Genomic DNA, 16,866 nt, shown 5'->3' on the forward strand with positions numbered 1-16,866 from the left:
GCTGTGGAATGCTTCATAGAATTCAAGAAAGAAGGGCCATGGAATTGATAACAGATCTGTTTATTAACTCTTAATAAGAGCAGTTGAAGTGAATGTTAAGGATGAAAACCAGGTTAGGTTAGGTTTAGATTTAAGAACAAATATTTCCATTCCCTTTTTTCAAACGAGAATAACAAGAAATAAAATCATAGCATCTCCATTTTTATCTCCAATCCTTATCTCTTCCTTGAATTTTATAGTCATTTTTCCAACTCTCTCCTACATACTTCCACTTATTCAGACTTAACATTCAAAATTGAATTTCTGATTTTTTCCCATCAAACTGGCTTCTCCTTTTTTCTTCCTTTTATTCCATATCATTTCTCTTCTGGTTGCTTCTTACAGTGGCATTTAAGGCCTGACCTTATCTGGCTCATGGTTCCTCTGACCCTGTCTCCTCCAGCACCCCTTCTCTCACTGTGTTCCAACATGTTGACCTTGTTCCTTAGATATACCAGGTGTCTTCTCACTTCAGAGAAGTTATACTTACTGCTCCCTCTGTCTGGAAAACTTTATGCAGCTAGTCATTGGGCTTTCTCTTTTCATTTCATTCATGTTTTTGTTCATATGTCACTTTGTCAAAGAGATTCCTTATAACAACTATAATAGACCTAGAAAATTATCCAGCGAGGTTGACATTACGGAGATTTATGCTGAGGAGAATTTTAATGTGTTTCAAAGTGTAGAAAGATCTTAGATGTTCAGGGAATATCCTAAATGACAAGATAATAACTCCAGGAGGGGAAAAAGAAAGAAAAAACACAGCTAAGGAAATGTAACTATAGGAGGTAGTTTATCTCACTAATGAGTAATATTTATATCATTTTAATGAAAACTGAATGTAGATTTAATAAAAATTTAAGATACAGATATATTAAGTTGAATTTTCTCTGGCATTGATCAAACTAATTTTCTTCCAAAGGAGAGAATGGCAGAAAGTTGAGGTCAATCAGTGTTAAGATTTAGCCAGTTGAGTGTTGGAGGAAGATTGATGCAATAATGGAGTTGTGGGTATTTGCACAAGAGTGATTTAATTAGAATATGAATATAAGCAAGAGAAGGGAAGTGAACCCAAGAGTACTTGATAAATAGTGGGAGAAAATAGTGGGATTAACAAATTGAAACTGGACAAAATTGTGAGATTATTGTAGGGATTTACTGAAGTAATTGAGGTACAAAGCTAGATGGTCAAAAAGTGATATGCTTAAAATCAAGGTTACTAGGAATTGATGATAGAATCTCAGGTATGGAAAGGGAATGCATTGAATGGGGATGGCTTGTTGTGGAAAGGAAAAGATCATTAGTGGAAAGAACAGAAAGAACAGATCAGCCATTTCTTTAGAATAAATTAGAATCAATTTCTTTAATATATTTGATATATATTGTCTAATTGTCTGCTGGATATCCTATAGCCATTTATATCCCCCATCTGTAGTACATGGGAATATGAACAGAAACTCTTTTAAACTTTAAATTTCAATTTATATACCATCATTTCACCCTTTGATCTTGTTCTGGTACAGTCAGGAAAAAGGTATTCAAATTTTATCATATAGTACAAATCTTCATATGTTAAATCTTGAATTCATTTGTGAATATGAGACTCTGACCTTTTAGAATAGTCCAGTGTTTTTAAGGATTTATTCGATCCTCAAATCCCTAGATTCAGTGAATGGGTTTGCTTATGAACTCACTAAAAAAATTTCCCTTCCCAGTACTCCTCTTTTCAGAAACAGTGTACCTTTTGACAGAGGGCAATTTAGAAGTAGTGCCTATATATGAAAATCAGTATACAGGACAATAGAAAATGAGACAATAACTCTTTTTGCATCCTGTGATACATTTGAATGCAGTTCCTCTCAACAGTCTGTCTCCTTGTACTATGTGAGTGCCCAAGTTTGAGACTTTGCATGAGTCTGCATATTTCGGAATCTAGCAGCAGAAGGGTACTTCCCATATACCTAAGCTCGCAATTTCCCCGTTTCTCTCTCTGCCACCCAGGTGAATTTAAATGATACAGGTTTTTCCTCTACTATACACAGGCATGTGAATGTCAGCATTCATGCTATCTAATTTTGCTCTTAAAGTCTTGGGGAAATGAAAAATAGCTCTTCATTATAACAGGATTCACAGACTGCAAAGTAGATGTTTAACGGTGTATTTTTCCTGTGTTTGCACAGGTACTCTCTTGGCATTTTTGATGGGAGTGCAAATGATCAACACCTCTATAGAACGCAGTGTGACAGTACTTAGTAAAATTTTTAAAATGCAGATCCCCTTTGACCTTGTATTTTTGTTTATAGGAATTTACTATACAGATAACTTTAATAGATGTGCAAAGACGTGTTAAGGAGATATATTGCAGCTTGCTTTATAGTACCAAAAGATGGGTAACAACCTAAATGTTTATTTATAGGTCAGATGAATTACAGTATGTTCATAGAAGGGAATACTAAGAGTAAATAGAATGAATGTATCTCCTTGAAATTTTATTAAATAAAAAATAAGGCACACATCAGTTTATTTGGTATGCAATCATTTGTATAGATGCAATACTTCTGGAAGGTAGCATAAGAAACTGTTATCAGTTGTTGCCTCTAAGAAGTGAACTGGTACCTGGGGATATAAGATGGATTGTATATTTTTTAGACCTTTTGAGTTTGTATCTGTTCAGAATGTTAATATTTAAATTGTGCTTTTGTAACATTTATAGGCTGGAGAAATTATGGATGACAATTTTAATATTTGAGTATTTTCTGATTTTATAGTTTTAAAAATGACTTTGTCTATTAAATAAAATCAAACATTCAACATCTTAAAATAAAATTGTAGTGACCTAAAATGATAGTGTCTTTTCAGGGCATTCAAATCATGTGTTTTTATTTTTATTTTTTTTTGTTTTTGTATCATTAGGTATTATGACTCTGTCTCCTTTTGATCAAATGAAGACTGCCTCCAATATAGGTGGATTTAATGCAACAATTAAAAACAGTCCACCTGCCATGTCTCAGTATATTACTGTAGGGTCCAATCCATTTACTGGCTTCTTCTATGCTTTAGAGGTATGAGTTTTATTACTAATCATGAGTAAAGCCATTCTTAATTTTTTAACTTGTTTAAAAAGTGGATATGTTAACATAGGTTTAGAAAGATTAAGCAGTTTACATTTCTGAGTTTTAGTTGAAGCTAAAATTAATCAGAACTACGTTTCTTCTAAATTCTTTAGATTAACTGAAAAGTTAAAACAGAACAAATCAAGGTATAGCAAACTTCTTTGTTTCTGAAGCCCTGAGTTCTTTGACAGCTGAGTTTTCTTTAAATATTGGTGCAGTAGTCAGAAGCTCAGGGTTGTTAATTATGTCAACCCATCAGAGATTTGAATAAATGAAGAATTATAAAAACAGCTCCTGATAGAAGTGGCAAAAATTGCTTCTAAATTAGGGAACAGTTAGGTGTTAAATTTGGCAGCTCTTATTTCTCACTTAAAAAACAGCCCTCTCAAAATTGTCCAAACTTTCTTTTTACTTTATACAAACTTATTTAAAAAGGAAAGAAAAGGAAAACAAGAGGGCAAGAGCCAGTTGTATGTAGATGTAAAATCCATAGCCCAGCTAGAATAATGTCATCTTAAAGACCTAATTTAACATTTTAATTAAGTTACAATTCAATGAGAGAAATCCTAAGGGTAAAATACCCTACTCATGATTTTATTTTGCTGCTAAAATGAAGTTTTTACTGTTTGAAAGAAATTGAGATACTAGTTCAGGAATTAGAGTTTTTCAAAGCATTTTAAAGTAAGTCTTATTTAGATGATAAGTTTTGTTTCTTTGTAAGCTGCTGAGTTTTCTCATTTAAATATCTTCTCTTTCAGGGAAGCACACAACCATTATTATCCCATGTTGCACTAGCAGTTGCAAGTAAACTCACTTCTGCTTTATTTAATGCTGCCAGGTAACTAAATAACAATCGTCTAGTTTATGTCTAGCTTTATTTTAACTTATATTTTGATAGTCTACACTTCAAAATTCTTGAAACTCTGGTTTTACTCTAAATTTTCTTTCTTTTCAGTGGTTGGCTTGGTTGGAAAAGTAAGCATGAAGAAGAAGCTGTCCAAAAGCAAAAGCCAAAGGTGGAACCAGCTACGCCATTAGCTGTAAGGCAAGTCCACCATGCCTGTCACTTTTGGTACTTTTAGAAATCACTGTAATGGCTGAGTGTGGTGGCTTGCACCTGTAATCCTAGCAACTTGAGAGGATAAGGCAGGAGGATTACCATGTTCAAAGCCAGCAACTTAGCAAGGACTTGTCTAGAAATAAAAAATAAAAAGGAGTGGGGATATGGCTCAGTGGTTAAGCACCCTGGGTTCAATCCCTGGTACCAAAAAAAAAAAAGAAGAAGAAGAAGAAAAGAAGAAATTACTGTTAAACTTATTTATGGTCTTTCAGTATGCAGAGTTGATTTGGTGATTTCATGAGTCTTTGGAACTTCTGAAAATCATTAGGATGGGTCCCTACCACACACACAATAAAATGTAAACTCCTTAAGAAGGGTGATACTTGCCTATTTTGTTCACAGCTATCTCCTTCTCATACTGAGGTGCTGAGAATGTATTTTCTTTTTTTTTTTTTTTTAGAATATATTTTCTGAGTGTGCTTTTTAACAGACATCTACAAACAGTTTAAATTGCTGGAAAAAAATAAGTTTAGTGATAGCTATTTAGTTCCTTTAAAACGTTTAGATAGTACATCACAAAGCTGTATAAACTTAAAAAGTAGGTTTTTTTTTTTTTTTTAAATAAAAGCAGGAGTTCTGAGTATTCAAGCACTGTTCAAAGTAGTGGGTTGTGGCTGAGTGCGGTGGCACATACCTGTAATCCCAGCAGCTCAGGAGGCTGAGGCAGGAGGATCTCAAGTTCAAAGCCAGCCTCAGCAACAGTGAGGTGCTAAGCAACTTGGTGAGGCCCTGTCTCTAAATAAAATATACAATAGAGCTGGGGATGTGGCTCAGTGGTTGAGTACCCCTGAGTTCAATCCTAAGTTCCCCACCCCCGAAAAAAAAGTAGTGTGTTGTGCTTCTGTGTTTACTTTAATAGTGCTTTATGATGTGGTAGTGTGTTTGTGAGGGTGTTTTGGTTTTTGTTTGTGGGGGGAGCACGATTTTTTGCTTGTTTTTATTTTTAAATCATTTATTACCTAATATAAAGTACTACCATAAAAGGAAATAGAATCCATCCTTTTTAAAGAAAGTCAACTAATTAACTGCCCATAAAATTTATTGAAGTCTATCTTCTATGACTTTTTCATCTTATTTTAAAATACTATGCTGTAACTTACTGAATTTCCTGAATTGACACGTCAAGAAATTACCCATGTGACTTTATGTATCTCAGATAGATACCACAAAGTTTGAGGACTTTGTCTCAGGGACTTTATCTGGAAGTGAATTCTCCTGATTCTTTTTCAGTATCTCTTTTATTTTACTCATAGTTCTAATAAGTTCTAATAATTAGTTATAGACCAATAGCAATTTATTTATTTATTTATTGGTGGTGCTGGGAATTGAACCCAGGGCCTTGTGCATGTTAGGCAAGAACTATACCAACTAAGCTGAATCCCCAGCCCTTCCAATAGCAATTTAGTGATAATTCTTTAGAAAAAGGAAAATTCTTGTTTCAGGCAGATATATTGGTGTCAATAAAATATGCTCTAGCAAAAAAGAGAACATATTAGGACTTTTAACAAGCACTTAAATGAAAAGGTTCTGGGGGGGGGTCTAAAAAAAAGAACTTAAAATAGACAAAAGATGTGTAGGAGCAAGCATTATAAAATTTAATTAGTTGTAAGGGTATTGATGTGCCTCTTAAGGAAGTATACACTTTTTGGGGGGTGAGGGTTGGCACTTGGTATTTAACCCAGGGGTGCTATACCACTGAGCCACTTTCCAAGCCCCTGCCCCCCTTTTTTTTTAATTCAGTTTGAGACAAAGTCTTACTAAGTTGCTGAGTTCAAAGTCCTCCTCAGCCTCCCAAGTCTCTAGGATTACAGGCATGCATCACTGTGCCTGGCAAGAAAGGATAAACTTATACTTGATATTTTCTAAAAATATGAGGTTGTGGATATCTGTATAGAATACTTACATAGGATTGTTATTTTTATTTTATTTCTTTTATGTATTTTTTATTGCAAATGCAGATGTGACTAATTAGTAAAATAACTCTCAATCCAGAACTAGGTTCATATTTCTTTATGTAAAAATAGATGTGGTCTGTTTTGTTCAATATTTTCTTATATGTTTCCAGATTGGAATGTGATTTGAGCTTTATATTTACTTTTAAATAACAGATTTGGACTTCCAGATTCTAGACGCCACGGTGAAAGTATATGTCTATCTCCTTGTAACACACTGGCAGCAGTAACAGATGATTTTGGCAGAGTTATTTTATTAGATGTAGCAAGAGGAATTGCAATACGCATGTGGAAAGGTACTTATTCCTTACAAAAATCCAGAAAATAGGTTAATTAACTTTTTACTCTAAGAGTTGAGCAGCATTTATCATCCTTCAGCTTTTGGTTGATAACAGTGTTTAATTCTTTGTGTTTATATTTTTCTCTTTTTAATATGCACTCAGATCAGTAACACTTGATTTAGTAGTCAATTGATATATCCTTTAAGTTTGATCACCTCATAGGCAATTTCTTTCCTTGTGCAGTTTTTTTCAGTTCTGTCATTGTCAATTTCTGAATTCAGTTTCTCACCCCTGCTATATTCATTTCCCTTCACAAGTCCACTCTTTAGCCAAAGGTTCTCACAAAGACATTCAGATTTAAGACTAAAACCTGGCATAATTCATCTTCACCAACTTGACTTTCACATCTATATGTTTAGGTCAGGCCACTTAATTTATCAATAACTATGTCAGTTTCATTTGGTTGCTCATAACAGATGCAAGTATAGGACTGACGTAATATCACTATGATATATTCAGGAAGCCAGTCTCCTTCATGCAGCTTCCCCACTCAGGGTTCTTCCTGCCAGCGCCTTCTCTGCATTCTGGGAAGGAAGAGGGGAAAAAAGAAGGATTCTCCTACCAGCTGAGTCAGTCCACTTTGACAGTAGTCCCCCAAGTCCCCCAACCTTCATCTACAATACATAGTGACAAGGTCATACCTACCTATAAGGGAGACTTGCAAATATTTTTTAATTGGGCACATTGCCAACCTGAATAAAATAACATCTAACTAAGGAAGAAGGGAATAATCCATTATTTAGAATCATCTGGAGTTGTAATGTGTCTGCATAGACCACTGGTTGGAAACCACAGTTATGGTATAATTTCGTCTATACTTAATGTGAAGGATAATTGATTTGAGTACATTAAATTACTTGGACTGGGTTGAGGCTACTGTCACCTTCTTGCCAAAGTACTCCTGCAGTGATGTGCAGAGGCAGTCTTCACTGGCCACATATTTCAATATCGGTAGAAATAAGTTTCAGTGCTATAGATATGTCATTTTTCTTCTGAAACTTCAGAGCTGTGTTCTCAGCAAGACTTGTCCAACTGGCCCAAGAAGATGTAGCTGTGCCAGATGGCCCAAATCCACTATGGCGAGCTCATTGCTGGCATTGTTGCCTGTCTTTCCACAGCTGCTGCAGTCAGTTTTCCTTTCAGTTGTGTGTTGGCCTATGAGATGGACCACCCAAAATGGAAGATAACACTAGTTGCTGCTTTCCTCTCATATTTCCCTCACATCACCTCTACAGTCATGCTTTCCCTCTGTCTGTGTACCACCAAGGTTCTTGAATAGCAGGAAATCAATTTGATCTTTTGCTTATCTTTTAATTAGGCTTTCATTTTGAGGCCAAATCTCCCCAGAATATTTTTTAAAGGAGGGAATTATTTAAAAAAAAGGAAGGAAGGGAATGGAAGCGCAGGGTATTGGGGTAAACAGGAAGCTTCAATGTTATCTATAATATTTTCTTTTTAAAGAAAAAAAGTGATTTGAAGCAAATACAACTAGGAAAATATTAAAATTTGATAAGACTCAGGGATTTATTATATTTATTTTTCTGTTTATTTCATAATAAAATTATAATTGTCTGCTATAGCTTATTTGACACCCTTCATTTCCCTCCAATATTCCAAATACTACTAAACCTGGATTAATTAACTAGCTTCTCTTTCCCTCTGTCTCCAAGGGTACCGAGATGCACAAATTGGATGGATTCAAATTGTAGAGGATCTTCATGAAAGAGTACCAGAAAAGGTGGATTTTTCCCCCTTTGGAAATAATCAGGGTCCCAGTAGAGTAGCTCAGTTCCTTGTCATCTATGCACCAAGAAGGGGAATTTTAGAAGTATGGAGCACACAGCAGGGACCTAGAGTTGGAGCTTTCAATGTGGGAAAGCACTGCAGGTAAGCTGCAAGCCCTGGCATTTTATCAGCTATAAAAAGAAATACAGGAATACTTTTATTAAAGTCAGGTTTTTATTAAATTAAAGCTACTTACTAGATTACAAATTGTTGGAGCATTGTATTGTTCTCTATTCTGGTTTTTCCTGTGAGTGACTGGTATATAATTAAATATGACATATTTAATAGCAAATACTATTGAAAATACCATAATATTCTACTAAGTTAAACTTAGCTTGGTGGAGCCATTTGCCCTTTACTTACACTGTAAAGCTCAATAGGAAAACTTCCTTCAGCTTTTCCTAATTATGATGATAAGCAAGATGAGCATTAACACATGGTATTCATTTAGTTTTCTAGTACCTTTTACAAGGTATAACTGTCAGTCAAGTCCTGCTTATGATTTTGGTGTCAGTGTTTACTTGCCTTATTAGTGCTCCCGAATTGATGATACTGTCAAGTTCCCTAGCTGTAGTCAAAGTACCTTTTGGCATTTCTCCTTTTTCTAACATTTTTGCCACATTGTTTATGTGATTTCCTTAGGCTGCTGTATCCTGGATACAAAATAATGGGCTTAAATAATGTTACCAGTCAGAGTTGGCAGCCACAGACTTACCAGATCTGTCTCGTTGACCCTGTGTCTGGAAGTGTGAAAACAGTGAATGTTCCTTTCCATTTGGCACTAAGGTGAGATCTGCTGAGTGTCTACTGATTGATTTTCCTCTGTAAACTTTTACAAGTTCCTTAGCTTGTGCTTTGTTTTGTAGTTAGTGTGGTCGTGTTTGTTTCATCATTAGAATTATATCTTTAAATAGGAAGCATGTAAAGAATAGAGAGTTGAAGTGTCTCAGGAGTAGAAGGAAAACAATTTGATATTCCGTAAGAAGTTGTTGTATTTATTATTTTAGTGATAAGAAGAGTGAACGAGCCAAGGACATGCACTTAGTAAAGAAACTAGCAGCCTTACTGAAAACAAAATCTCCCAGTCTTGGTAGGTATCCTTCAATCAAAACAATGAAGCAAATTGTTTTGTTATTTTTTTAAATCAATAAAATATTCAGAACGGAGCAATCAAAATGCTTAACTGCATTGATGAGCTGTCCCAGCTGCTTTTCAGAATGAGGTGAGAGTCCTTTAATCGCCTGTTCTTTTTATTGGAGGTACTCTCTGAGGATGAAGTGTGCCATCTAGGGGATTTTAAAATTTATAACAATAGTGTGAGAGAACACCAAAATTCTTTAGACTGACTGATGGTACAAATATATTCATTTTCTTTCAGATAAATATTTCACTGTAATAAAAAGTGAAAATTCTACTTTGATTTTCTCATTATAGATTTGGTTGAAACAGAAATAAAGGAGTTAATTCTTGATATTAAGTACCCTGCAACCAAAAAACAGGTAAGTGTATATTACATATGAACTTTCCTGACATGGGATATACATTACTCTTAAGAAAATTTTCATTTTCTTATTTCCCTCCAAATATGACAGGCTAAAGTCTTCATGTTTTTATTCATGTTTATCACTTCTTATAATTCTATGTGGAAGTTTCTGTTTTCTCTCTCTTTTATAAAAATTATTTCCATACCCTTGAATGCATGTGTCTTATATACCCACACATATATACATAATATCCTTGGATTAAAGACAAATAGTAAAATAAACACGTGTCTGATCCACTGTAGGAAATAGAATTTTATCAGGAACTCTAGAGATCCCCGTATATCCCTCCTCAATCCCATCCCCTTATCCCAAAGGTACCCACTATTCAGAATTTTGTGTTTCTCTTTTGCTTTTTAGTTGCCTTATTTCTTTGTGGCTCCTTTGAAACCTCTTGTTGCATTTTATCTCTTTAAACAGCATGCTCCGTCTTCTTTGTCTTGTTTTTTTCTTTTAACATTGTTTCTGTGAGTCATCGTCTTGATGCATGGAACTGTATAGTGATGGTTGATTCATTTACTACACCATATGAATTCCACTCTGTGGCTTTAAGTTATGTATTCCCTCTATCTCCAGTGAACATTTAGGTTGTTCCCAGTTTTTTACTATCACAAACAAATGCCATGCTTATCCTTGTATATGTTTCTTGGTGTGCACATGCAAGAGTTTATGCCTGAGATTGGAATTGCTGGGTTATGAGTGTTCTCAGCTGTACTAGATGATAAATTGTTTCTCAAAATAACTGTATTAATTCATAATTGCATTTATTCTGTGGAAGAGTCCCTATGCCCCACAGCCTCAGCCTTCCATGGTATAATCTCCATTGTGTTTTCTTTTGCCAGGCTGGTGGTTACAACATGGTAACTGATTGTGATTATTTACTGCCACTCCTCCTTGCAAACCTCCTTTTTTTTTTTTTTTTTTAATAAAGCATTCTTTTTTAATTTATTTCTATTAGTTGTTGATGAACCTTTAGTTATTTATTTGCATGCAGTGCTGAGAATCGAACCCAGTGACTCACACATGCTAGGCAAGAGCTCTTTCACTGAGCCACAATCCCAACCCCAAACTCCTCTTAATTCTGCTCATGTACTACGTTTATTACTTCTTGTGACACTTAAGTCCCCATGGGTAACCGTGAATTCCTCCCCTAATTTTTTTTTTGGTCTGGGGACTGAATCCATTACACTTTACCATTGAGCTATATCTCCAATTCTTTTTCTTTTTTGTACCGGAGATAGAACTCAGGGGCACTTAACCACTGAGTCACATCCCCAACGCTTTTTAAAATTTTATTTAGAGACAGGGTCTCACTAAGGTGCTTAGGGCCTCACTAAGTTGCTGAGGTTAGCCTTGAACTTGCTATCCTCCTGCCACAGCCTCCCGAGTCTCTGGGATTATAGGCATTTACCACTGCACCCAGCTCTCCTCTACTTTTAATTAGAACTAGATAGTTCATTTCTAGATGACTTATTTTCTACTTACTTCATGTATATTAGTCATAGTTTCCCAACTTTTTCCTCTTTACTTTTTTTAAGTGCCTTCAAGCAGGAACCTTACTGAATACTTCCTTTTTGTAACTCACGGCATTTCAAATGATGTTACTATGAAATTATAAGGAAAAAAAAATCAGTGTTTTTTCCTATTCTCTTAGTAACTTGATACTTCTGCCACTAGGTATGTGGGAATTTCCCCCCATACGCACCAACCAGTGTGAAGTGGCAGTTCACACTAAGTGTCCTCTAATTCAGTTCATTCTGTCTACCTGGAAGGAAAATCAGATCTCACAGATTGAGGGCTCAGGCCCACAGGACTTCCTGCCACTTTATACACTGGTCACACATAAGAGATGTCTTCTGACTATCACATGTACTTCTGACTGTGACTGCTCCTCTTGTTTCATTCATTTGCTAGAGCAGCTCATAGATCTTAGGGAAACCTCTTCCTTATGTTTATCCATGTATATAAAAGGATATTACAAAGGATACAGATAAACGATCAGATGGAAGAGATGAATAAGGCATGGCATGTGTCGCTCAGAAAATTACATGGGTTTTAGGAGCTTTATGCCAGTGACCCGGAGGTAGAGACTAAGATGTATATTTCTTATTTCACAGCTACCTACATAAAAGAGTTAATGAACAGTGATTTTTGTTGTGATCATCTTTAAAAGCACTTTTTATTGTTTTATTGTAGAATAAGAAAGTCTGTGTGTTGTAATCCCAGTTTCCATTCCACTGACTGTTAATTGGCTTTCATTTTCCTTGGGGCAAAGTTTCAATTATTAAAGTTGACACAGTATGATGACAAGAAGGACTTCTATAGAGGCAGTTTAGGGATCCATGGAGAGGGTCATAACCCCAACAAATCTTCCTGGGTTGATGCCATCATTCTTATCTTATGTCATGGAAAAACAGAATTGGGGAACTTGAGCATAGTGCTGGTTGTCCTCTTGGTTGGTTTGTTGTTTTTTGCTTTGTGTGTGTGTGTGTGTGTGTGTGTGTGTGTGTGTTTTTAAAGCCATACTATTATATCATGTATGAAGCTGTGGGTTTTATTAGAAATGCTAGAAAACCCAATAACAAAAGTTGTCTATTATCTTATGACATTAGAGGAAGAGAAGAATTCAGTTTAGATTTTGGGAGTCTGACTACAGTAATAGGGAGAAAGCAAGCCAGATTCTCACCTGTGTACTTATAGGCAGAACAGAGGCCCAAGTTCTTGCCTCTTTCTGTCATTTCTTTATATTCTCCAGATAATTGGCCCATTATAGACCTGGCAAGATCGTGAGCTACCCTCTAAGCTCATTTCTCTTTCATAAACATGGAAGTTATTGTGTTATAATCTGGTATTTGTCTCATGCTACATTCTTAGTCCACTTTTTAAATTAGTCTCATCAATTTAAATTAACGCAGTAAATTGATGTAAAATATATGAACTTTTAACTTCTATGTCTGACCCATCAATGTTTCCGATAGTTGGTACATGAGGCATGAGAAATTTTGGAACTAGGGAAGAAAGACTCAAGTATATAGTGGGTTGGACTGGTGAGAGGTAGGCAGAGTAGGATGGATACCATATCCACCTAGCATGGCCCTTAGATTCACGTGTGCATATGCAGTAGTTAAGCTATAACTAAGTTGTCGTCAGCTTTTATTATTGGCATGACAGACTCTTCTTGCTGGTGAATGGTTTTGTCTCTGTTTCTATTTGTCTTGGCCATTCTGTTGGACAGCACTTGCTTTCTGGTTGTTTTATTCTCACCCTGGACTTTTTGTCATTAAACCTTATGTGACATGACATGAAGTTGATTACATGTTATTTATGATACACCTTTAATTCTTTTTTAAAATATATTTTTAGCTGTAGATGGATACAGTACCTTTATTTTATTTATTTATTTTTACATGGTGCTGAGGATTGAACCCAGTGCCTCACATGTGCTAGGCAAGTACTCCTCTGCTGAGCTACAACCCCAGCCCCCACCTTTAATTCTTAAGTATGTTTACTAAGCACCTTAAATATGAAGCTTCCCTTTGAAATTTGGGATAGTGAAAGTGTAGGCATAGATATAAATATAAAACTTAAAAAAATCATTGCCTTATTAAAATTATTAGAGTTGCTCAATATCTTTTCTTCTAGGCCTTGGAAAGCATTTTGGCAAGTGAACGTTTACCATTTTCCTGCCTTAGAAACATCACTCAGACTTTACTGGACACTTTAAAAAATCAAGGTAATAGAATTTATACTCATTGGAGATTATGTTTTCACTTCAAATTTTATCACTCTCATTAGAGGGCATATGAGACCATCATGTTATTTAATATAGAAATAATATACATGAGAAATAAAGAAGCTTCTTTTTTTATTTCCCATATTTAAAGTATGCAGTCGATCTTCATCTGTGCTTTTTTCTTTCTCTCTTCGCAGTACAGAGGACTCAAACCCAGGGCCTAGTCAACCACTATCAATTGAGCTATGCCTCCAGCTCTTGTCTCTGTTCATTTATTTATTTTTGGTAGAGGGAATTGAACCCAGGGTGCTTAACTACAGAGCCATATCATATCCCCAGCCCTGTTTTTTATATTTTATTTACAGACAGGGTTTCACTGAGTTGCTAAGTGCCTCACTAAATTGCTGAGGCTGACTTTGAACTCTCATTCCTCCTGCCTCAACCTCCCAAGCCACTGGGATTACCAGTGTGCACCACTGCACCCAGATAAAAATATTTTTTATATGAATCCCACTATTGTGAGAAAAGATACCAATATAGAATATTGAGAAGTGGTTCTTCTGATAGAGTTGTAGAACATTATGAAAGCTATTGGTGTGAGGGTGGAAGCTAACTCACAGTATATAACAAAACCAGGAATTCTTGCTGCCATAGTCTTTTACTTCATAGGAGAAGAAAGATTTCTGTAGGGGTCATTCTGACCAAGATGGTTATTAAAAAATGCTTTGAATAAATGTTTTTTTAGTATATTTAGCATCAATATTGTTTCATTCTCTTCCCTCAGGAACAGAGTTAAGACTCTTAGATTATTAGTTATAAGTTGTCAATTTTTTTACTGTTTAAAATGTATTTGAAGAGAATTATATTTGAAAATGTGGGTTTTAACTCTATACTCTATCCAGCTGAGCTAGCAAAATTCAACTTATTCTGAATTCCTAACATCAATTAAATTGTGGTGTGCATCTGTTTGGTTTTTTGCTAGCCATGATAATTATATGAATCTAGCTTTATATCTATACTTTTCTTTAAATATGTTTAAGCCAACCAGTGGTAACTTAATAAACAAATCGCAGTATGTTCTTTCACGATTTCAATCATCTTAATTTTGAGACTCTTGTTTCATTGTTGACTTTTTTCCAACTGATGTATAAATATAAAGCTGACTTTTGGTAAACAGTGAACTCCTTAGTGTACAGAACTTGTTAGAAATATTGCTGCTTCTAAAAAGAATACTAGGAAGTTGATTTTAGCCTTTCTCCCCTGCTATATGATGCTGTTGCCAGTGGTCCCAAACCTATTCATGACCACCTTTCAATAAGTATATTTTACCGACTTTAAAAATGAGTAAACAAAAATAATAAAAATCACAATATACCACAACAGAAAACCCCCCACCCCTCAAGGTTTTAACATAATATCAAAATTTATTAAATGAAACATTATCTTGCACTGGGTTGAGAGTAAGCCAAACATTGTTGGGAGTTCTTCAGTCATCACAGTTTTAAATACTACCCATAAATGAGATTCCTAAAATTTTTGAGTGTTTTGTTTGCTGAGTTTTATTGTATCAATAAGAACTTGGACAATTTTCTACATTACTGCATCCTAAATAAGATTTCTTGGGGCTTTTCATTGTTTTCAAAGAACAAATATTTGTTTTATATTAGATATAAATATGTAAAATCTCATTCAGAAATGAATTTAGAAAGTATTTCCTCAGCATTAATCTTATACAAAATAAAACCTAATTGATGGGGGTCCTTAAATGGAATTCTTATTTCAATCTCTTTGTGAACCTTTCTTGAGAAAAAATTTGTCACAAGTCATAGTTCTAGTTGAATTTTATTATCTTTGACCATTACAATAATAAGAGTCAGGCAACTTTGTATTTTAATTTACTCAGTATGCGAGCATAGCAGAACATAGTAGTTACGGGATGAGGGAAACCATTTTCAAAGGATTTCCAGACTATTTTATGCAATTTGAGTATTAGACACAGATACTTCTGCCCTCCCCCCACATCATTTCTTTTCCTTCCTACTAGTAAAGCATTTTCATTTAGAAGGTTATACATTTTACCATAATGGAAAAATTACCTTTGCTTTCAAAATCTGTTATTGTTTAATCACTCCAAAAATTAATACAACAGAACATCAAGGAATTATACAATATTAAGAAATTGAGGAAAAGCCTTTTTTGTGAGTCTGCTAAATAATATCTCTGTTTAAATATGTTTTTCTTTCTGCTTTTTAGAGCTTGAGTCTGTTGATGAAGGATTGCTACAATTTTGTGCCAATAAGCTGAAATTACTGCATCTTTATGAGTCTGTCAATCAGTTGAATTCCCTTGATTTTCATTCTGATACACCAGTCTCTGATAATGTGAGTAATCCAAAACTTTAGTATTATACAAAGTAGTCCCTTTGATATATTTTCAGTTTTTAAAATTAAAGAAATAGAAAAATCAAGGTTTTTTTTTTTTTTTTAAGTTTAAAAATATATTTTCTTTATCAGGCCCCTACTGACTTTCTATGCCTTGCTGCTAAATTTATACTACTAATATGAGAATATGTAAATTTATTGTTAATTTATCTTCATTACTCTAGACTTACTTGGTTTTTCTCGACAGTTTTTAAAGGTGACTTCCTATAAATAAAACAACTTTTGGAAAAGGTTTCTGGTGAAAATATTTTCAGTTTACTGATGTTGTAAAACTTTAATTTCCTCTTATGAAAAAAATTCCATCAAACAGAAGAGATCAATTTCTCTTTGTAGTTAGCAGACAGTTAAGCTTGCTTTTTTGTGTACTACGTAATAAAATACATTCTTAAAATTCTACTTTATATCACAATATTTAAAACAGTTACAGTAAATGTTTTATTCTATAAAACAAATTTACAACAGCCCCTTGAATATTTACTATAGTATAGTATTACTTCTGAGAAATGTTTACAAAATTGTCTTCCATGCAGAGAAATAAAGTTAATCCTAATGGAGAATACAAAAAACAGTGTCTTGTGAGAAAATAACTGTAATACTAGGCAGGTTGCCCAGCCTTGAGACCTCATGTCCTCTACTTATCCGAGGGCAGATGTTGTTGAAATAATTTTAGTGATTTGTCAAAGTTACTGATGATGCTTTTAAAAAGTTATCTGGGTAGGAGGATGTCATTTAGTAGTGAAGTGCTTGCCTAGCATATTTGAGGTTCTGGGTTTGATCCCTAGCCCTGGGGGAAAAATACCT

The 16,866-nt window shown here is 34.6% G+C and overlaps 1 protein-coding gene across 2 annotated transcripts in view; it reads left to right on the forward strand.

Annotated features, from left to right (window-relative positions):
- The window catches only part of RAB3GAP2 (RAB3 GTPase activating non-catalytic protein subunit 2), a 94,324-nt gene that overhangs the window by 50,762 nt on the left and 26,696 nt on the right, over positions 1–16,866 (forward strand). For both annotated transcript variants that reach the window (XM_079107450.1, XM_079107449.1), the window contains exons 10-19: positions 2,953–3,101; positions 3,911–3,990; positions 4,108–4,197; positions 6,381–6,520; positions 8,236–8,452; positions 8,993–9,136; positions 9,358–9,440; positions 9,785–9,849; positions 13,534–13,624; positions 15,878–16,005. In XM_079107450.1, the coding sequence (XP_078963576.1) occupies positions 2,953–3,101; positions 3,911–3,990; positions 4,108–4,197; positions 6,381–6,520; positions 8,236–8,452; positions 8,993–9,136; positions 9,358–9,440; positions 9,785–9,849; positions 13,534–13,624; positions 15,878–16,005 (1,187 nt within the window). The remainder of the gene's footprint in view (positions 1–2,952; positions 3,102–3,910; positions 3,991–4,107; positions 4,198–6,380; positions 6,521–8,235; positions 8,453–8,992; positions 9,137–9,357; positions 9,441–9,784; positions 9,850–13,533; positions 13,625–15,877; positions 16,006–16,866) is intronic.

This window comes from Sciurus vulgaris, assembly GCF_902686455.1.
Source record: "Sciurus vulgaris genome assembly, chromosome: 12".
Lineage (NCBI taxonomy): Eukaryota > Metazoa > Chordata > Mammalia > Rodentia > Sciuridae > Sciurus > Sciurus vulgaris.